Source organism: Stigmatopora nigra, chromosome 10, assembly GCF_051989575.1.
Source record: "Stigmatopora nigra isolate UIUO_SnigA chromosome 10, RoL_Snig_1.1, whole genome shotgun sequence".
Taxonomy (NCBI): Eukaryota; Metazoa; Chordata; class Actinopteri; order Syngnathiformes; family Syngnathidae; genus Stigmatopora; species Stigmatopora nigra.
Genome location: NC_135517.1, coordinates 6,705,495 through 6,727,274, shown reverse-complemented (window position 1 = coordinate 6,727,274; position 21,780 = coordinate 6,705,495). Strand labels below are relative to the sequence as shown.

Genomic DNA, 21,780 nt, shown 5'->3' with positions numbered 1-21,780 from the left:
ACATAAAATTACAATCCACACTTTTGGGAACAAACATTTTTTTTATTTTAAATTGCAAACTGCAACATATGAATTATATTATTTTGCCAAAGGATCAGAAAAGTGTCACACCAGTGGCGAATAAATCAGACAATCTGTGTTAAATCTAAATCCAACACAATATATTCAACCCAAACATTTAGGGAAACTCCACCCAAAAAGAAAATATACATTCCTTGAATGTCGGACAGTTCATTCTCCCCCCGTGCACATCTTCGAGTCTCAGGGAACTTTGACAGAAATTAATTCTCTCCCGTCACCAAAAAAAAAAAAAAAAAAAAAAAGGGAAACTGTCTTAAAATCAAGCCGAGATGTGTAAAGGGACAATGGTGACGATTCCACCCCCAAAGTCTAGTAAATAGCCGCACACTAATTCAACTCATGTGTGTTGACGTTTTACCTGAACAGCTTTGCAACATCGTAAGATCCAAGAAGTGAATTCTTACAATGGGTTTACTTCAAAAATGCAATGGAGCGCCTTAGCTCAGCTGAAATTTAACCGGAACTGTTGGAGTTCAGTTATTGCTCTGATGAATATTTACTCTGAACTTTCACGTGGTTCCGACACCAGCTAGAAAATACGACTGGGTTTGTGTGTTCAACTTCCCCTTCTGGTTGAAAAGTCCCTGCACTGTTCATTCTGGAACGTTTTCGGAAGGGATTAGCTTATTGGCTGAAGAAGTAGCCACATGACAAAAAAAAATAAGTTGAAGCGAGCCAGCCAGCTGTAACGTGGGAGACGAGCGATTAGCACCGTGATCGCTAAGGGCAAGCCACTAGGTAAAGGGGGTGAGAGTTCAAGAGTGCACTCCAAGTGCTACGTGCTGTAATTCATCTGCTCATCCTGCAAACAGGCCTCTTGTTTTTGTTTTCGGCCTTCAGTCCCCTCTGTCAAAGTCTGGCTGTGTGCAGCTTATGCAAATATAGTCTTCCATCTCTGCACGCTCAGCAGACAGACCTACGCAGACCTGGTGGAACCACTGATTGCAGCTGCCATCGCATTGGACCCAATTTAACTGGAGGGAAAAAAGAAGAAACGCAGACAGGATATTTACAGTAAAAAACCAACAAATCAAGGTCTTTTGTGATTAGTTGTCAAACACACACACACACACATACCTCATCTCCTTCTGGCTCTCTGCACCACGGCGCAGCGCACAGCGAGTAGTCCTCATCCGAATCGGACGCCGTGGGTTCAGACACGGCACGCGGCGGGGAGCAACTGCTCCTACGCTCTTCGCTCTGTCTCCTCTTAGAATTCTTCTTGCAGCATTTCTTGGCCTTTCCGGAATGCTGGGAATCACCGCTATCCTTGCGTCGTTTGGTCCTTTTGCTCTCGACGCCCGGCGACTCTTTCTGGCTCGAACTTCCGCTCTAAACGACGATCGGGAAAGACGAGTGTGATTTAGCGGAAGGAGGTTCGCCCGCGGCTCCAAAATGACTCGCTACCTTTTTGCGGTGCCTCGCGCTGTTCGCTTGAAGCTCGTCGTCGTCTGTGCTTTTTCTGCAAGGGGATTTCGGAGCGGGCGGGGGAGCCAGTTTGTATAGCAGGTAGGCGTAAAGCTGCTCAGTCTCTGGAAGTGTGACTTGCAGTAGGAACCCCTCCACCATGAGCTCTTCGATCTCTGGGCTGAGTCCTGGCAAAGGCGACCATGTTATGAACGCTTGCACGCTTTCAGAACTCATTTGGTAAACATGAAATAGACTTGACTTTGGATTCCACTCACCCTGGGACGGCACACACTGGTGTTCTGTATGAAAAGACCAGGCGCCACTGTGTGTGATTTTGGATTGGTTTTTCCCCTGAAATAAAAGACATGTCAAATAAAAGACGTAATAACAGCAACCGGGCAAGTTTAAACGCTCCTCGGTCCGTCCACTGACCGTCCTTGACACTTCCTCAAGCAGTCCATCTGTGCAGGCCTGCTGAACTCTGTGCTGCCACTGCACCGTCCGCTCGATGAGGAAGCGTAGCGCGTCTCCCTCGGGCAGTCGGACCCGAATCCTTTGGAGTGAGGCCAGGAGGGGCAAGACCTTGTCCAGTGGCGGCTTTCTTGAACGCTGGCAAAAGGGGCAAAGCCAGACTTGACCGTACTTGAGGTCCGCACTCTCTACCACGCAGCCGCTGTGGAAAAGCTCGCGACAGAGCTCACACTGCACCATGGCCGCAGAGGGCGCCTTTAGGCAAAGACAAACGCTAAGTGCACAGTAGTTCTCGGCAGGAAGAATCTTGGACTCGTTGGAGACCCTCAGAGCTAACAAGGTTTCGATCTCCTTCTCGCGGACATCATCAAGCGTGGCCATCTGCGACAAAAGATACCAGATGATATGTTATCGTGAGGGTCATCAAAATGGCACTTTTTAATGGGCATATGGTCTACACATAATGCATCCATGTCCGCATTGGCAGGGGCAGCATCTTATTGCATTAGAAAAGTGTTAAATACCCTGCAATACATTGATTTGCAATGATATTTGAGTCAAATTGAAATAACCGCAAGACAGAACAGACTGGCACTCACAGCAGAGGCAGAGCTTTTGCTTTCGGAAAGAGCTTTTTCCACGTCGTACAGAGAGTCCAACTTTACAGGTGATCTCTTACTGATGTGTGTTCCCTGTTTGGTTTTCTTATATCTTGACCTAGGAAGCCCAGCTCCTACGTCACATCTTGGGCACAGTACCTTGAAATGCAAAAATGTGGGAATAGATATAAAGGGATATAATAATCTTCTCATATCGCACATTCAATTCAATCCAGAAAACTCTGAATCCAAGTAACCAAGTAAATAAAAAACACCCGCCATACCTCTAAAAGAGAAAAAGGGGAGTTTTTGAGTAGGAATGTTTTGGCAGCACTTTCCTTCCAAGTCTGCACGTCACTGACAAGCGCCTCCAGTCGGCTGAGAGGATCGAGCCTCACTGGGATGCCTTCTGCTCTGAGGACCAGCTCAGACAGGCTTTCCAACACGGGAATACGGCCCCCGAGCTACAAGTGTGCAAAGGCAACATTTAGAGAGCGAGCTTGGTTTCTCTCAGGTGGGATTTTCCCACAAGCCGACATTTTACCTGGAGGTCTTCAGCTTCCTGCAGCCACTCCTTGGCCTTGACCACAGTGTCTTTCAGCTGCAGGCAATTGGGAAGATAAGCGGGGATGTTTTCCATTTCTTCTACAGCGGCGTCTAGAGTTTCGACACTGTGGTATGGACTGTGAGAAAACACGCAATAATGTGCTCAATGTGTTGGCCAAGTGACTATTTTTCGGTACTTAAACATTGGTACATTTAGGACAAAATGATAAAGCGCAAAAAAAAAAATGATCGTGTGCACCCTAGTGGAAAAACCTGTTTACTAAAGATAAAAAGACACAAAACTTCAATTTTTTAAAGTGTAAGACCAACAAAAAAAAAACAAAGCAATATTTCCTGATTTTGGACATTTTTGGAAAAACAGTAAAATTTAAGCCAATTAAATCTGAGTATCTCACCTTGTCCTGCCTACTCGTTAAACATTAGCTCGCAGCGACTTTTTGGTCTGTGGCTATTTGAGAAGCATGCTTTAATGGAGCCAGGAAATGAAATATAAACTTTTTTTTTTTAATTAGGTATTTGAAGGCGAACGGAATGAACACAAGGCTTCCAAACGACTACTTGAATCCTGAACTTGATCTTGTTTTTGATTGAAAACACATTCTCACCTGGCATTCATGAGGCTGAGCATTCGCTCCTCCAACTGCTCCGAGACAGTGAGGAGCTCCTGCAGACGAGCCATGGCTCTTTCCACCGAGCTGTGAGGGGCTAAACCCACCCCCTGATCAATCAGCCTCCTCATGGTGTCCAGGCAGAGGTCGTCTGGCCTGCCGTTGGCTTGCTTCACCGTCTCCAGCCAGCGGGCCTGTTCCAGCCTCTCCCTGAGCCGAGGCAGCTGGGGCAGCTCGACGTCCAGGCCCAGGCTGAGATCCAGGAGTTCCTGAAGTTCTACAGAGTTAGGCGACTCATCGGAAAGGAGCTTTTCGCTGCGTAGCTGGAAATCGTCAACCCGGGTCAGTAAGTCCTGAAAAGCACGTGCAAATCTCATTAGGGTCGAAGATCCAAAAAAACGGCCCAGCTCCAAAAGTCAAATGATTATTAACCTTCAATAAAGGGGCCTGTCTGATATTGCATGGCAAGTTTTCCAACTGTTGGACAAAAGACCGCAGCTCCTCCACTGTCAACTCGTGGCTTTGAGACTTCCCCCCGCAAGAGCGATACCTGGAAAATTGTATAAAAAAAAGGAAAGCTTATAAGTGTAAAGGCAAGTTAATACCCGTAATATATACAACCAACTTAAAATAATTTGTTCTGTGGGGTGTTTGAATCAAATTGTTACAAAAGAATGACCTTGTCTGCCTCTTTCCATTGAGAAGTTGTTGCGCCACAACAGCTACTTTGTCAGCTTCTGAAGCAACAACACGAAGTTGATCCAAGAGGGGGATTTGTGGGAATCCTTTTGTCTCTGCCTGCTCCACCAAACTGTGAAGCTCTTCCAGACCTAAGCAGAGATTGTCATTCTTTTACCACATTCAAATAATTGCACAGCCAATACAAAGTGTGGCCATTATCAGCAGACCATGCTCTAAATTGAATTAACCTCGTTTGTTGTTTTCCTTCTTCTCAAGAATGCCCTGGACAGCACAAAGCCACTCCTTATAGGACTCTGCACGCAGCTTGACTGCTTCCAACATGGGGTACAACTCATCCATTTTAAATTTGTAACTAGGGAAAAATGAAGAGATTATCAAGCACTCTTCTATAAACTATCATACGCATTAATATCACTGGCACAAGTTTAACACATGGGTCATTCACGATAATGCAATTTTAAATGCAAAAAAAAAACGAATTTGGTGTTTTTTTCATTTTTTTTGTTGTAAAATCATGTAGTTATTAATGACAACCTACCACATACATTTAAATTAAGTTAACAATAAAGAATTTGTCAGGAAAACAAACAAATGAAAAAAATGTTTTGATTTCTGACTAGTGTTCACAATGCAATGAGCCACAGTACAAAAGATGAAAGAGCCACACTCAGTTGTTGAGGTGACTTAACTCACTGGACAACGAGGTTGCTAAGTGGACAGGAGCACAGGTCCTGGGCGTGGTACAGGCAGACCACCTTGTTAGGACTGCAGGCACAAGTGACGCCTGATAGGTAGCAAGTGGTCCAGCATTTGCAGCACTGGCGCTCCTCATCGGGGAGCAGCTCATAATTTACTTGTCGTTTTTGCACCACACCCTAGGGATACAGATTTACTGTCATTAGAGTGGAAAGGGGGGAAAAGTTATTAAAGAGGGGAAAAAAGATTTCATCAAACACAGTCTATAACTGTACTGTACTGTGCAACCAGAAGACAGAAAGGGCTAGATTCTATTCAACAGTGTATAAATGAATGGTTAAATAGTGCTCAAATCAGCTTTGAAACAGCTGACCCACACAATGAAAAATATCTCACCATCTTCTTGATCTTCTCTTGAAGTTCCTCTTCTTCTTGGACCATGGCAGCCATTTCTTTTTGCACAGCAGAGGCCAGTTCCACATCCAGTGTATTCGCTTTGAAGGCCATGTTGCAGACCATCTCGTCATGGGAGAAGACGCAATACCGATTCAACTGGCGATAATGTTTCACACAACCTCGGCCTACGGGCATCTAAAAAAAAAAAATGACGTTAAAATAAATGACTCAACAATGCATACAAAACACTTGACCTGGTACTGAGCTGCTTACCCAGTCCATGGTGCAGAAGTTGACTGCTTCGGCAAAGTTGAAACCTTGGTTGAATCCACTGTGGTATGCTCTGGGAAAGGTGATGACAAATTCTCCAGCACATTGGTTTGTGCGATAGATCTACAGTGGAGGTAAGGTTGGATAGATGAATAAAATACTTTCTTCCGGAATTGTATCCATTAGATGTGTTAAACATGTTTGTCCCACTGACATTATTGTTAAAAATTGCTCAGCAACACTAAGCTAGTTACCGGGACGCCGTTGTTCATCAGCGTGTTTGGATTCATGATGGTGACGAGCTGATGAAGGAGGTCTGGCTGCGACTCAAAAAGCTCAGGAGCTAGTTTCTTCATGACCCCCTCCAACTGTTCCGCAGCGTAACCTGGTGCTCCATACCAGGTCTTTGGCTCACCCCTGCATAATCAAAGAGAAAAAGCTAAAAGACCATTGTTTGCAAAACAAAAGAAGAATTTTTCCATTCTTTGAAGAACACTGCTTTACAAAAACATTCGAGTATGTAATTCATAATAAGCACAATGGAGCGGAGGCTGGACTTTGAAGCGACAATATTAAGGATGGCTGTCTATTTTCGGCTCGTTATATTGGCTTTAATTGTGTCTGCCAAATCGACCAAAAAAAATATATGAGAGAAGAACAAGCACTTAAACACATGCCCAATTTACGTCATAGCACAATTTGTATTTATTTGAATCTATTTGAAGTCCGGTACAGCTTTTTGGCTGCAAAAAAAATTAAACAAACATGATAGAATATCTGCTAACTGATATGAGAAGGGAAGGAAAAGAAAACATTGAAGTAAAAGCAGAAGAAACATATTTCTAAGAGCGACCGTGTTTATCGCAGTTGCCAGATCAGCATGAGGTTGATTTTTGATCGCTGTTATATTTATACTTGTAAACACATGACAGTGAATAACGATTTTATGAGACCTAAAGAAACAAGATATTAAACAACTAAATGTTTAATACATCGAAATAATGCCAAATTACAATAAGGGGGGGATTTTGGGTTTTAGGCCACCACGTTGTGTTTATTCATTTACAGCCTCACAATCTGTTAGCAACTGTGTTAATTTTCCTGGTTGTGTTCAACAAATATAGCGATCCGGAAATAGCCCACCATCCTTTAAACGTCGGTGGAATTCCCACCTTCTACCGTGCTTGGAACCCATAACCTTAAAGAAACATTGATTGCAGAGTAATGTAAAAAAAAGTTTCGGATGAATTCCATCCACAGGACACATTACAGTGAAAGTATAAGTGTACCAGTGAAGGTAGTTGATAGAGTAGCTCCAGTGGTCCTCAATATGCCAGCAAAAGGAGGAGAAACACATGCCCACATAGAGCCAGGGTAACTTCATCCCACAGATGTCAGCTGTAATGTGAGTCAGCACTGAAGCATCCAGCACAGGCATGTTGTTAAGATTCCAGCCACTTGTTAGGTAATGCTGTAAAACACAAAAATGTTAAAAACTAGTGCTAGTGACACGAGTTGGTTAGAACAAAGACATCGGGGGTGATTTTCTTTATCTGCTGTGCTCCAAACTATTATTCTAATCAATAAATACATTTGACAATAACACCATTACTGTTAATAGTGACGTCATAACAAGAAACAAAAAATAATAATCATGCAAATTTGTGTAGGAGGCTGTTATCATCTTAGCAAGTAAACAGCTTGTACCTCATTCTCTGGAGACACTTCAAAATGGCTATTCTTCAGAGGGAAACCACTCCCAAACTCCTTTGAGGCAATGTCTGCTCCATATTCTACAGTCACGTCCTCCTCGATAGTGCTGACCAGGCGCCAAAACTCCTTCTCTACCAGCTCAGTTGGAACCATCTACAACATGTTTAGAAATGAAGAAAGTCATATGACATTCGGGCAATCGAGAAGATGAGTAGAGTAGACAGACATTCCCACGCACATGAACTGGCATGTTGAAATAATCAGATTTAAAGGAATCGGCCATATCTCCAAAGGTTTGCAGGGTGTAGCTCCTGCTAGCCTGCTCGAAGCCAAAAGCCACCTGAAGTTTTCCGCATTCCTGTGAAATGAAGAGACACAACAATCAAATAATGTGCTTAATTGTTGTTTTACAAATAATGACATGTTTATTGCATCCGGGTGTGGCTCCCCATCCCCAAAGGCGAAAAAGCAAGCCCCCACCCCACCTGCGCTAGGCACTTGGGGCATCTCCAGTCTCCTTTGGGAACCTCATGAAGTGGGGGGATGAGACAGAAGATGTGATAGCTGTCATCACAGCCATCACACAACAACAGACGGTCTTCTTCATTTCCAGTGTGACACACTAGGCACATGTATTGCTCCACCTGAAAAGTAAAAAATAATAATAAATAATAGAAAGATGTTTTGGAACAGAAAAAACAACAGCAATTTAGCCATTTAACTACATGACATGCTACTTACTTTAGGTGTGGTACCATTCGTACTGTTATCTAACATCCTTTCTTCACAACATTCAGTAACTTCATATTCAAGAGGCTCTTCTTTCACCAACGAGCTCACTGAAACAGAAATACCAGTAAGTTGTTTCAAATTGTCACTATCTTCTCTTATGAACATCTCAATGTGTTTTTGTTTTTTTTACCAGGCTCTGCCTTGTCAACATAGGTTCCCATTCTCCTCCTGAGATTGGGACGATTCATGCGAACTTGTCCAGCTTCGCTTTTAACATAGCTTCTCTGCAGAGTAGTTGTCATAGACACACAAGTAAGGGGAAATGTGCCACAAAGAGGAAATGTTTCAAAAGACCGACGACGACAACACCACACTCACTTCTGCCCTCATCCGCTTTGCACGCCGAGCTATGCTGCAGCTCTCGAGGGGCTGCACAGATTGGCGCTGTGGCAGGTCATGAGGGGTGTACACCTTATCCTTAGTGTCATTAGTTAAGGTGGCTCTCTGCAATGATAGAAATGACATGGAAGAAAGCAATGATTATTGCTAAAGTGTGACTTAGCTAGAGAAAACAAGTCTGGTTTGTCTATCAATTTTTTTTTTTAATACACAAAAGCCTGATGGGTGAGGGAATAATCTACTGACATTGACAGTAATACTATTTCCTTACATCTTCAATCTACACTGAGAAAGACGCCCAAAAAAGCCAAATGCTGACATGTTATCGCCTCTCCAAATCAAACAACGGGCACAACAAATAACACAAATTTAGCATCACGTACAGGCTGATTGTCTCCAGTCTGGAATAGATTGTAGGGGTAGAGGATCCGCTCATAGTGTGCCCGCAGATGGGAGCCGACCGCCTTGCCTGGAGCAAAGCCCATCTTGACAGAGATTTTGGTCCATCGCCGCTCTCTGCAGACAGCATCGAAACCTCCCTCCTCATTGACCAGCTGAAAAGAGTACCGAATAGTCTTTTAGAAACTTTCATTGGCGTGTAAGGATATTTTCGTTCACGTGTGGTCAAGCGCTAGGGCGTGGCTAGCAAGAATGTGAATGTACCTTATTGAGTTGGTAGAGATCTAAACTCTTTCTTTCCAAATGAGGGATTTTTAGAGTACATCCTTGAAGCTCCCAAAATTTTGCTATTTGATCCAGAAAGTTGAGCTTCACTCTTGTCTGTGCCTAAAAAAAAAAACAGAATTTTAAATCGGTAACAACACTGTTAAACATAGCAGTTGTGAGAACATACCTCCAACTCGTTGAGCCTTTGAATTCGTGGAGTGAATTTCAGTCTTTCAACATCACAGGCAAATGGTGGCTGCCATTCCTAAAAATGCGGAAGGGGAAAAGCATGAAAATACAAACACATTCTGTTGGATAATGAGGTTAACAAAGCATAACTTACTAATGACAGCACAGTACCTACTCTGCTTTACCAAAATGCTGAAAACTAATAGCAGACCACATGACTTGCTGTAAACTGGTAGGAATCTATTGCGGGTAACCAGTTAAGACACAGGAAGATAAACTTAGTTTCACATGATAACGCTACATTCGTTGTGTCGTTACAGCCCTTTTGACAAAATATTTAAGGGGAAAAAGTGAACTGGTCAATTTTATTGATGTTTGACTGTATCATATGTCATGGTTTGGATGATGCAATTTCCAAAAACTAGTTTCACTTGGATTAAAATTTATTACATATGAAATGTTTTCCTTTGTTAGAAAAAAACATAGATGCACGTTTCTAATTATGTGCTCTCCCAGTCCTGCATAGACATAGGAGCCTAAAATAAATACAGGTGGCTTTGGCAGCACACGGTAGATGGAAATTACTTCTGTGAGGGCTCAATGCTAGTAAGGTTCCTAGAAAACGGTCTTCCGTGTAAAGAAGAACACTTCTTGGTACTGGCTTTTGCATTTTGAAATTTCTGAACACAAAAACATGTATCATGTTGGCCGGAGAAATCATAGTAAAATGTCATTATATTATATTTTTTCATCTTCATGTGATTAACTTAACAGATTTCAAGTATTTTAGGCCTTGTTTCATAAATCTGTATTTTAAACTTAATACAATATTTGCCCAAATTGTTTTCAAATAAATTTCAAAATAATAAAACGCCTACATGTTTACTAAATAGGAGAAAAAAAACTGATTCTTACAATCCATATTTATTATTGTAATGCTACCATAGGGTAAACTCCGCCCATATCTGAATTTTTAAATAGATGTTAATGAGATAAATAATAAAAATAAATAACCAGGATTTGAACCCAGGACACCAAAGCTGCGAGGCCAACACGCAAACCACTCAAGCACTGGGCAGCCCATTATTTTCAGTTATACGCTAACTTCCTAGAATGGATGTTTTAATGTTGCGTTATATATTCCTTCATGAATATAAGTTGTTGCGCCACAATGTGCCCAAAATTAGTCAGAGCCACTTTAGGACAAGTTTTTACACATGTTGGAAATGCTTTAAAAAGATTGTTGTGGTAGCTAAAATAAATAAAAATAAACATTATTCCTTCACTAAGATACATGTGGTAGTTTACAATGATTTGTTTAATATCCTCATAAAAAGGGATCTTTCTGAGCCAAACCCCCACACCCCCATTTTTTCAAATAGAATCCACATCTAACACCGTCAAAGGCACTGTAACATAATAATTCATTGCCGAGCTTCCCAGATCTAATGGGTCGGACGTCCACCATACCCAATAGTTGCCAATGAGTTCATAGAGAATATTTAGAATGAGGCCTTGGGAAACAACATTATGCCTTCACAAAGTGAGGGCGTCAGAAGGCACAATGAATGAGCTAATAAAGGGGCGTTTGATAATCAGTGAGCTAGTACCACCCAATTGCACATTTATCAATGTAATTCAGCCTAATGTGGAGTTTTATTTCATTTGTAGGCAAATAAGGCGTGGACACACCCTTGTCAAAGCAGCGAATTATGCTCAACACAAAGCATGAGGAACAAGCTTCGCTAAATGACATGAAAGACCAGCTCGTGCTGCTTTCAAAGACCAGCTCGTGCTGCTTTCAAAGACCCGACATTCACCAAGTCCGGGCTCATAATTAGGACACAATCGTCATCCAGGAGGAACAAAGTACGCAAGCTACAAGACTAAAACAAACACCATATATACGAACAGAAAACGTAGAGGGAAAAAATGACGTTCCAGTACATTGGAAAACGAGTGTGTATATGATATTTTTTTTTAAATTAAATTTTAAAAAAAGACTAACAATGTGGTCATTGTGGTAAAGCTCCCTTCTCTCCATAAACAGTTGGTCCCCGAGCACGTAGCAACCGGACAGCCGATTATTAGAAACTAAAACAAGACAGCCATATCGCTAAAATAACAATAAAAAATATTGTCAACGTCAGACAACAGTCCAGGAAGCAACTCACTCGCTGAGCCTTAATGTAAACAATATCAATCGAAAGCTGTATATAAAAACTTGACCATTTCAATCATATATTCCCAAACTCGAATAAAAACGGGGCCACATGTTTGGCAGTTTACGGTGTCAAAAATAAAAATATAGAGTGTTTTTTCACGATCCAGGCGCGTTTAGTGATTAAGTGCGACGGCTACCAAATACAGAGCTAGCTGCCAATTCAACTCTCGAGACCCCTACTCCGCCATGTTGAAAAGCTGACTAAAAAAACAAGTTTGACTGCGATCTGACGCTCCTTCCTGATCGAACGCTCAAGCCAAGCGTCACGACACAAGTATAGAAAAGAGATCCGTCCGAAAAGGGGGCTTACCGGTGGTGGTCGGACTTTACAGATGCCAGTTTTCTCCGCAATGGGTCGTATTTTGTTGATGTAGGCAAACGGGTCCGCAAATTCCTCCCAGCTGGGCTCAAAAACAGGACACTCCGGGGGAGGAATGAACTCATTCAGATGAGGTTGAGTCATTCTTGCATCTTTGTTGGGATGCTCGTTGAATGATGCTCAATGGTCGCCTACGCTCAGGTTGTTCGCTTTGTAATCCAGAATTTCAGTCCGTATCCATTCTACACTCATTCAACTCACGGGCGAATTATCTAGTTGGAAGTGAGCTGGTTAACAGCCGAAGACTATGTGCTTCCGCCTCTAAAAGTAGACACATACAAATGACTTGTTACAAGCGTTTTTCTCCGAACAAAAACAACTTAACTGTACATTGAATTTGCGATCAAGTATAATTTCAATTGTGATTTGTGTAACTATGTCGTACAGTCAATTAAAATGCAAAAACATCAGTTATTCCGTACGGTTGAAATGTATACTTTAGAAGTGACTTATTTGAAAAACAAACGAAATTAACTCTTGAGAAGTTTACTCGTGCTTCGTTTTACGAGAGCATTGCATTTCTATTTAAGGATTATTGTTTCCGTGGTTTGCGTACAGAAGATATAACTCCTTGTTGTGTGTGTTTGATTTATTCACCAAGCGACATGACAGATTCTCTGCCTCACGAGCAAGTGCTGGCCCTGTTTAACTCCGCCCGGCTGGACAGAAATAATAGAAACACTATGCAAGTTGAAAATCGAACTCACCCTGCATATCAATCCGCCACAACCGGATCTTTGTTTTTAAATGGTCTAAAGGAGAGCCCCGATTGGCTAGTCACGGATCAGACTTCAGCTGTTTCTTTTAATATTTTTCATATATATTTTAATATACTGCTATCTACATGTTATATCAAAACACGAAGGCCATTAAAATAGCAATATTACTGAAATGTATTGAAATATTGACAACCCGTTAAATAAATGATTTTGTTTTACGTGTTTACATGACGTGTTAAGTAGGAACAGTTGCCTGTGTTTTTAAATCCTGTCATTTTGAATTGAAACATGTTTCAAATCCCACATTCAGTCTATCAATTGTTTCAAAGGGTCTGCTGCTCTTTGACAACTATTGTACCAAAGACTGAGCTCATAGTCTTTACCCTGATTGGTGGATTTTAGCCAAAGGGGCGTAAATATGTACTAGCCTTTTGATGACAGCATCAGAGCAACCAAACGACAACAACGATCACAAATTGAAAGAGACACGACAACTATGTTGATAAACAAAGTATGCTACCTGTGTAGAATGGGCCTACATCTACGAAGACAGTTTACTTTCATCTGAAAAGAATGAACAAAACACAGAACACCATTTTAAAAATGTTGCGACCATACAAAAATTCAGTTTAACATTTTTTACAATTACTGTAACCAATGTGACCCAGTGGCTAGTTATTTGTCATTTTGCAACTGAAGTTTTATGATGTTTTCTACAATGTGCGTATTATTGTTGTGAAATGTCATATATTTTGTACCAACCATGGCTAAAAACGGCCAGTGACACATCAACAACAAGCCACAACATCATGGCCACTTGTACATTAATATACATAATAACACTAACTGTAGTATTGAATAGTCTGCCCTCTTGTATTTGACATGATTAATAATAATAATTTAAGTAAGCTTGACCGTGAGGTCACATACAGGGTATCATTTTGAAGTTGAGAAAATTATTATTTTTTATTAGAGCACAATAACAGTGTGTTGTAAGTGAAAACAGTAATGATGTTTACAGTACAAATTTAATGAGTATTTTTCGGGGTGAGTACTGAAAGTGAATTCATAAAAAGCCAGCTCACATTTATCCATTTTATCTGTTAAGCTTTAAAACTAAGCATGGTTTACTCGGTCTAACGCAACATAGTAACCTATTTTGTCATCCAAACAGTGCCAGCCGATTGGTCCAATCTCACAGTCTGCACAGATGAGAAACTTGATTCTCCCCACATCGTTTGTGAAACCCACGTTCTCAAAATCGAACATATCCCCCACTAACCAGTGGGCAGTTACTGTGTCCGTGTCCACTGAGCCCTCCGTGGCGCCGATGCTGCTTTTTTTCCGCATGGACGGGAGGATAAACTGAAATGACAGAATAAATAGGCTCAACATATACATCTCAGAAACTATGACCCTGGTATTACAATAATATGTGGTCAAAGATTGGATGTGTTTAGTGAGTGTTTTTTACCCATCCCTCCTTTGTAACTAAATTTTGGCAATGTATTTTCACTCAATCACAAAGAATCTTCTGGACAAGTGAATGGCCTTGAGAAGTTGAGCAATGCTTTGACTACAGTGAGATTTTTTAGGTTGTTATCAAAATACCTTAAACTGAAGCATGTGAACCCATTGTTTCTCATGGAGGCCACAATGCTTGCGACCCAGCTTTATCTGAGTGTTAAATTGTTTCAATTTCAACTTTTTTTGTCATTTTGCTAAGCATTCATGGCTGGAGGCTCCAAGTCTCACTCACTTTGTTCTTGGTGAGGACACAAAATGAAATTTCTACTCCAACATCATTGGTGAATTTGGTTTGCTTAACAATCTTCAATATACCCGATTTTTCTTGTCTTAATGCCAATTTCAGGTGTGTTTATGTTGTCAGTGCTGATAAAAAAAAATGGGAGTGAGGAGGTTGGTTGTTATTTTTCTTGAACTTCCAGCATTTTGGTGGACCATGTTTGTCAATAATTTTAAGTGTAAAAAAATGCAGAAGTACCCAAAATTGGAGTATTCATTTGGACATGCCGCAGTTGTACTTTACTAAAACAATAACTAGTTTAAATATTTGATAACTGCAAGTAAAAATCTGCCTTGGGGAAATCTATGAAACTTGGGGAAAAAATAACATGGCAAGCATGGGAAAACATGCAATTGTCAAACAGACAGGCCAATAAGATAGAATAGAAAATGTTCATGTTGATTTGCCTTTTCACTGCCCCATACATGGACGTGCAAACCAATCTGAATAATTGCTCTAACCGTTCTAGACTTTATGGGTCCTGAGGCCAAACGTTGGCCATTTTTTAATACCTCTTTCTCTGCTAACACGGCAATTCCAGGAGACAGCACCTTAGATCCACATCGTTGACAAAGGACAGACTTGCTGTTTTTCCCGTCCTCAGAAACTAAGTCGGTCCGGTCTATGACGTCTTTAGTCTCTGAATTGTGGTCCATCTCGAGGATGATAAGCAATTAGGACAGATAAGGAAAACAGCTCAGTGAAGGGACGTTATGGACGGATAGGCAGAATGTAGTGGTTATATTTTTTTGTTCGGTCTGCTGCAATATTTACTAGCTGTCAAAAAGGAAAGCATCGGCAAGGCGTGGCACTTCGTAAATTACATACATACAGGATGACAGGAGAAATGCCGTAATTAAAAGCGTTCTGGGTATTTACAAACCGGATATATGTTTGAATCGTCTTTAAAAATACGAATATAGACACAACCCATACAAATACAATTCAATTCATCGTTGTTTTTAAAAGAAAACACTAACACAATGTCGGTGTCACTTTAAATTGCTCCCCTCTTATTTACGCGCAAGACAATGCTACAAGCCGGTAATAATACAAAAAAAGGGGGTGGCAACAACCAAATATTTATAACTATGTAAAGAAACGTACCTTAGCAGAGTGGAAAGAGGGTGACTACGTACAATGTAAAAAAATATATACAGATTCGCTAAAGCAAGCGGCGCATTCCGGCTGCTTTTGGACACTTCGGTCCACCACTAAACGGGTTCCTCTAGAAACTCATGCATACTTGTTCCGTTTTCATACCCGTGTCAGTTTCTTTTAAAATTGAATTTCATTGGTTAATGATCTCCCACTTCCGACGCTGATAAATTATAATAGACACAAAAAAGTTAAAACAAGGTAAGACGTCGAACCTGTTGTGTTGAATATAAGTTTTTTATTTATATTGTAATAAACTCACCAACTGATGGAAGTGGGGGATTAGCTCAAATGGTAGAGCGCTCGCTTAGCATGCGAGAGGTAGCGGGATCGATGCCCGCATCCTCCAGTTTTTGCATGTTTCATCTTGTGATATTAACTTTCCAATGCGTACGTTGTTCAAATATTTTTTATCGTTTAAATTGAAGTGAAGCCATCGTGTTATTATGATTCATGGGGAAATTGTAATAGACATAAACTACAAGTCAGCTATACAAAACAAATACAAAACAGAGGCCATCTGTACAGGTGGAAAAAAATTTATTACAGTATTTTCCCCAAAGATTACGATTAATAAATAGTTATGTCTACATTTCAATGAAATGTATGATTTCTCACTTTCTACACAGGACATAACACAAAGTCAAGAATACACATTATTTTAGCCTGTAATAAAGCTGGAGTAAATTAATCTAGAAAAAGTAGTCTTATACAGCAGTTGATAAAACCTCGCCATTGGTTGTAGTTCAATAATAATTTGATTGTATATGACAAGAAGAAGAAAAAAAGGTGAGTTTACAATTGAAAATCATTGAAGGTCCCTTAACTGTTCAGGAATAAGCCAATTTTTTTGGGTTGCAATTTTTTAACATTTCCAATGGCCTAAGGCACAGGAATACTAAAGTTTTTTTTTACCAATCTTCTGGAACATTTGAAACCCCATCTGTTAATTAAAAGTGTTGAATTTAAGAATACATAAGAGGTGCATTTGTTATTTACACCTTAGATTGCATCTGAAATCTAGCACAAAAAGGAACTGACAATCACACAACTCGACCCCTCCAGACCTGTACATTGTGCGTAGTTCGGGACCTAAATCTACACCTTTAAAAAAAGAGCGTTTGTATTGTCTGGAAAATAACAGGATTTTTTTTTTAACATTTACAAGTTTTAATGCACTCATTCTTTTCACACAACTATCGCAAGTCTTTTCTCTAGGGTGAGATGGGTTGGTTTTGGGAGTTTTCCTCAGATAAAAGAACGTATTAAATGAAAGGCTTAATTAAAAGAAACAAACACTGACCAGTAAATAATTTAAGAAAAAATGTTATTTTCAAGTTCAATGCCTTGTAAATATCCATTGCACATTTTATAATTGTTTTTTTTCAAATGCTAATCCATATGATAGTACAACAGTGGTTGTTTTTCGTGAGAAATTAATCCGATTTTAATAATTGTGCCTTAACTTTTGTTCAAATGGGCCATAATTCAACCAACAATTAAAAAAAAACAAAATTCTTAGCATAGTAAGCATATGGTAGGACCATTGCATACCATGTGTAACATATCGTTTGCCTTCAAATTGAGGCCCCCATGTATCTACATTGACCTGGATTGTTTTTCTGCACCCAAAAACGAACTGTACATTCATAATCCGCCCTGGACAGACACAATGTAGGAGAGAATGATTGGATGACAATGTTTTCCCTTTGCTACAGCACTTTAAATACAACTCTTCTCGCCCTTTGCCACATGCTGACAGCCTGAAGCCAATAAATCAATGGCCTAAATAGGGAGGTATGCTTTTCAAAACATCGGCTTCAATTTAGATGAACATTTCAAGTTTCGTAATAGTCACAAAGTCATGGTTTACGCTTGCCTCCCGTGCTCATTGGCTGCTTGGTGCTACTTATTTGGAGCAAAAATAAGCCAAAGCGCAAAACAAGACCTACCAAAGCCCTCACACCATAAGAACAAAGAACCTATAAAGAATGAGAAAGACGTGATTTTAAGAAATTCCGGCAGCATTGGTACTGTTTTTGTGTGTGCGTGTGGTGTTTGCAAGGGGCTATTAAGAAAAGAAGTGACAGGTAGGCCTCTCAGAGTAGAGTGTCATCTGTGCATCCTCCCTCCAGGCCATAACGGAACTCCTGGAGGTTAGAAACGCCGTAGAAATGGATGAATGCTGCTGCCACGACCAGAACATGGAAAATCTGATGGGAGTGGAACTAGAAGGAGAGAGTGGAATACATTTTGATTGACGTTTCTTCATTATTTTCAAAACCCCGTGCCATCACTAAAATATGAAAAACATAAATACTTACCCAGATGTCACACTTGCCAGGAAAATAGCGTTCAGGAATCCTGGCTGCATACAGACCAGCACCAGTTATATACATGGCCCCCATTAGGTAGAACCAACCCATCTGGCCCACAGTGGTGGCCTTAACGAAGCCCTCCTCAATGGTGAAGTGCATGGTGGGAACGATGCCGCTAAGTCCCAGACCCATAAACACGCCTAAGACAAAAAAAAGTGCTTATTTCAAACATTTATATTTCTTTCTTGTGTGTTTTCACATTGGCCACCTAACATTAAAGAAAACCTTTAAAATAGTGGCCATTTTTCCCCCATTGCTGTTTGCGTGCGACAGGATCACCTGCTCTGGTGGGTCTGTGTCGAGGGGTGGAGAACCGGTCCCATTGGGCCACTACGATGGCGGCAATGCCAAGGACGCAAACAATGGTGAGGTAGATAAGTCGCGGCTGAGGAGAACAATAGAAGGAGTAGTACAGCCAGGGCACGAAGGAACCCATGATGAGGAGCGCGATGCCTGAGTAGTCAAGCCTAAGGGAGGAAATGAAAGATTCATTGAGTCCTTTTGCAATTTGTTCAGTCAAATTCTGCCTTCATAAGATACAGTCAACATTGTCTACCAGTGCATTTAAATATTTTGACATGAAAAATGTTGAAGAACTTACTTAGAGAAGGTACGAGACACTTTCTCAGAGTGGCAGTAGACGGTATGAAAAAGCCAGGAGAAACTGAGGCACAACACAGCTCCCAGAAAGAACATCCCGAACACCACTTTTTCTTGAAGCGGGGCCATGAAATACATATTGGGCCGCAACATGGTTAACGTGCCCAGACACAGGAAAAGAATCAGCCCTGAGGGTGACAAAACAATTGGTCAATGCGAACTCATAAAGGAAAGACAATTGAAACAGTTCTTTTTTTTTTTTTTTTTTAAATACACGGCTTTGCATGCTGACCTAACAGATGAGTCCAAATGTTTCCGGTCTCGGTGTGAATTCGAAAGATGCTTCCAAAGCAGGCCCGGAATGAAGGCATGGGGGGGCGATGTCCATGCAGGAGGTAATCGTTGTCCTTAAGCCATTCTGGCAGGACATGGAAGGGAATGACTCTCCAGCGCCCCTCCCAAACCTGAAAAAAAAACATTTTATTTAATATAAATACTGTAAAGGACTTTGTATATTTTGCAATAGTGTTAGAATAATAAGGGAGATAATCTGGTGCAAATTTGGAGGCTGATCTAAAATAACCTGCCAGTCACCAGAAGGAGTCATGCTCTATCACCCAAAGAAAAAACAACCTCCAATCATTTGTCGTCTACCTTGTTGTTGTATGACAGGGTGAATCAAAAATAATGCAATAAATAATATTTTGTTCAGGGTGGAACACTGAAGGTGAAAATGGAGCATCACACTTACTTTATGTACAAACTCTTCCATCTTTTCCATGGCGTGGTGTGCCTGGAGTGGTAAGGTCAGAACCTCCCCCACCTCGTCGTCATCCTCTTCCTCCTCATCCGCAAGCATTGCTGCGCCCTTTAAGAAGAGATTTAGTGAAGTCAAAGAGAAATACATTTTCTTGGTGGGATTAGGAAAATATATATACTACCTCTGTGTGTACACCTTTGGAAGCCAGCTGGTGGACTCCTCCCTCCTCCAGCAGTGGCCCCAGCTCCATTAGCTCCACATCCTGGACTTGGCAGTCCTCTGAGATCCGACAGTCTGCATCACTTGCAGACCCGTTTCGGCCTGACATAGGGAGACTGCCTGATGACCCACTCACAGTCCTTGTATTCTGTTTCAAACGTTACACTTCAATTTCCTCCTGAAAAAAAAATGCAAAGAAAGCAACAGTTAACATTTGGGGGATACATTTTTACAACTCTCAGTCAAAGTACAACACCAGCATTGAGATACGAGCTAAATGCAAGCGTCCTGTTAAGATGCAAAATGCACAAATGCTAAAGTTAGCACAGAAGAAATCAAATATAATACGGTAGTAAAGAATGCAAACAAATAAAGGAAGTTTCAACTTACACACAAATCTATGGTAATCATATATTTAGACACAGTTAGATTTGTCTCACCTAGACGGTCATTACACAGTGATGCACTGATCATGTCATTTTTTTACCCCCAATTTATTGGCTGCCAAATGACATTAATTAGATGCCCAATCCATTTTGACATGGAAAGGTGGCAACGACCTGACAGAGTCGAAATGGATTAGATGTCCACAGCAGTAAAGGACGAAATGTGATATAAAAATGTTGATTTTTCTAAGATCCAATGATCCCTTGTGTGTTTGAACTCAAATCGCCTCAAAGAAAGTACAATTCCGTCTAGAAATCGACCCATATTTAGTGTTTAGGGGAGGGTTTTTTTTTTTTTGCTAAAATCATTGGGTTGAAAGTGAACAGTTGAAATTTGAAGCGGTCTCTCAGTTCTCACACTGTTAAATTAATTCTATCGACAACAACACAAGTCGGACTGTCGATAAATTAGTTTAACCATCACATGACATAGATTTTGCATGGAATATTTAGATCGGTTCAGATCTTTTCCACTTGGCTTAATGGGCCAAATGACATTAGATGACAACCGAACAACAGAACGTCTAAAGCAGACAAACAACGGATGTGACTTAGCTAAGCGTCAGACCGAAGACGGTCCCGAAACAAAGCAAAACGTCAACAACAGACGCAAGACACCGGCGATTCGATTAATAGAACCCTCCTGGCCCACTTAGGATTTATGTCGCAACAAATGCAACACGACAGGGGGACTTAATACAAATGTGTGGTGACATATTGCCCATATTTCATGTCGCTAGCGTTACCTTGAGGCTAGCGCCGAGCTGGCAAACTGGCGATACTTTGGCGTTTCATTCCAGGTAGATATTCGGCTTCGTTATAATCACAAAACTACAAATTTGCAACCACGATTGCACAGAATATACACAATTTACCTGACAAGGTCTTCAAAACAGGAAGGTGAATTATTAATCGAAAAAAATACAAAATACAATCCTTTACGGAAGTTGCTGTCTCTTCCGCATAGTTAATCCATACCCTTCAAAACAAAAGTGCTTTTCATAATCCATTCACATCAAAATAAATTGTAATAAATTAAAAGAAAAGAAATAAGACATCATTTCAAATAAGTGCGTCCGATGTGTATTTTGCTGTGGAAATTTTATTTTTTGTGTGACCTCACAGAGCTCTTTAACTCTTTGACTGCATTTGACGGCAATAGACGTCCAATTTCTTTTAATCCTCCCAGTTAAAACTGATCGGACGTCTGTTGAAGTCGTTACTTGTTTTCAATATCAAACCAAATTAGATTATATATGACTTGTTAATATCAGTTAGATATAAAATAGATAATTTAAAAAAGTTCACTGCACACACATGATCCGATGCTCCCTTGGAGCAGACATATGGATGGAATAAATGAATTGTAAAATGAAAAAATAAAAAAAACAAGACCTGCAATTTCATTTATATATTCCTTGTTATTCTTTCCTTATAATTATTTTTAATTGAGTTTTTTTCAGAAGGTGGGGAATCTGAGAAGTTTGATACAACAGTTCTTAGATTTGTGCCGTTATTGTCTTTACATTCATTAAAACGCATCTATTGAAAAAAAGGAAAGTTTTCAGTATATACATAAAATATTTTAAAA

At 40.6% G+C, this 21,780-nt stretch overlaps 3 protein-coding genes and 1 non-coding gene across 6 annotated transcripts; 1 reads left to right on the top strand and 3 right to left on the bottom strand.

Annotated features, from left to right (window-relative positions):
* Window positions 1-21: 21 nt before the first annotated feature.
* Window positions 22-12,342, bottom strand: kdm5ba (lysine demethylase 5Ba). 2 transcript variants are annotated; one of them, XM_077725976.1, is made up of 27 exons: window positions 12,034-12,340; window positions 9,498-9,575; window positions 9,308-9,430; window positions 9,028-9,198; window positions 8,624-8,749; window positions 8,436-8,529; window positions 8,255-8,352; window positions 7,999-8,157; window positions 7,752-7,871; window positions 7,508-7,666; window positions 7,090-7,271; window positions 6,055-6,217; window positions 5,804-5,923; window positions 5,531-5,725; window positions 5,132-5,313; window positions 4,666-4,790; window positions 4,416-4,566; window positions 4,169-4,286; window positions 3,734-4,089; window positions 3,106-3,244; window positions 2,846-3,025; window positions 2,562-2,720; window positions 1,924-2,343; window positions 1,767-1,842; window positions 1,489-1,676; window positions 1,159-1,413; window positions 22-1,055 (listed from the first exon to the last, which is right to left on the bottom strand). In XM_077725976.1, the coding sequence occupies exons 1-27, from the start codon at window positions 12,184-12,186 to the stop codon at window positions 918-920; spliced, it is 4,428 nt and encodes a 1,475-aa protein (XP_077582102.1). In that variant the 5' UTR covers window positions 12,187-12,340; the 3' UTR covers window positions 22-917. The 2 variants fall into 2 exon arrangements, with proteins under 2 accessions (XP_077582102.1, XP_077582101.1); XM_077725975.1 differs by having other exon boundaries at window positions 1,767-2,343; window positions 12,034-12,342.
* A 1,488-nt stretch (window positions 12,343-13,830) lies between these two features.
* rabif (RAB interacting factor) lies at window positions 13,831-15,886 on the bottom strand. Its single transcript, XM_077725977.1, has 3 exons — window positions 15,736-15,886; window positions 15,141-15,284; window positions 13,831-14,186 (listed from the first exon to the last, which is right to left on the bottom strand). The coding sequence occupies exons 2-3, from the start codon at window positions 15,282-15,284 to the stop codon at window positions 13,938-13,940; spliced, it is 393 nt and encodes a 130-aa protein (XP_077582103.1). The 5' UTR covers window positions 15,736-15,886; the 3' UTR covers window positions 13,831-13,937.
* A 176-nt stretch (window positions 15,887-16,062) lies between these two features.
* On the top strand, window positions 16,063-16,135 carry trnaa-agc (transfer RNA alanine (anticodon AGC)). The gene has a single exon. It is a non-coding gene; the product is annotated as a tRNA-Ala (tRNA).
* Window positions 16,136-16,309: 174 nt separating this feature from the next.
* On the bottom strand, window positions 16,310-21,230 carry adipor1a (adiponectin receptor 1a). Of its 2 annotated transcripts, none has more exons than XM_077726863.1 (8): window positions 21,065-21,230; window positions 19,706-19,921; window positions 19,516-19,632; window positions 19,057-19,228; window positions 18,766-18,952; window positions 18,444-18,631; window positions 18,111-18,304; window positions 16,310-18,014 (listed from the first exon to the last, which is right to left on the bottom strand). In XM_077726863.1, the coding sequence occupies exons 2-8, from the start codon at window positions 19,850-19,852 to the stop codon at window positions 17,886-17,888; spliced, it is 1,134 nt and encodes a 377-aa protein (XP_077582989.1). In that variant the 5' UTR covers window positions 19,853-19,921; window positions 21,065-21,230; the 3' UTR covers window positions 16,310-17,885. The 2 variants fall into 2 exon arrangements, with proteins under 2 accessions (XP_077582989.1, XP_077582990.1); XM_077726864.1 differs by having other exon boundaries at window positions 20,936-21,153.
* Between the last annotated feature and the right edge of the window lie 550 nt (window positions 21,231-21,780).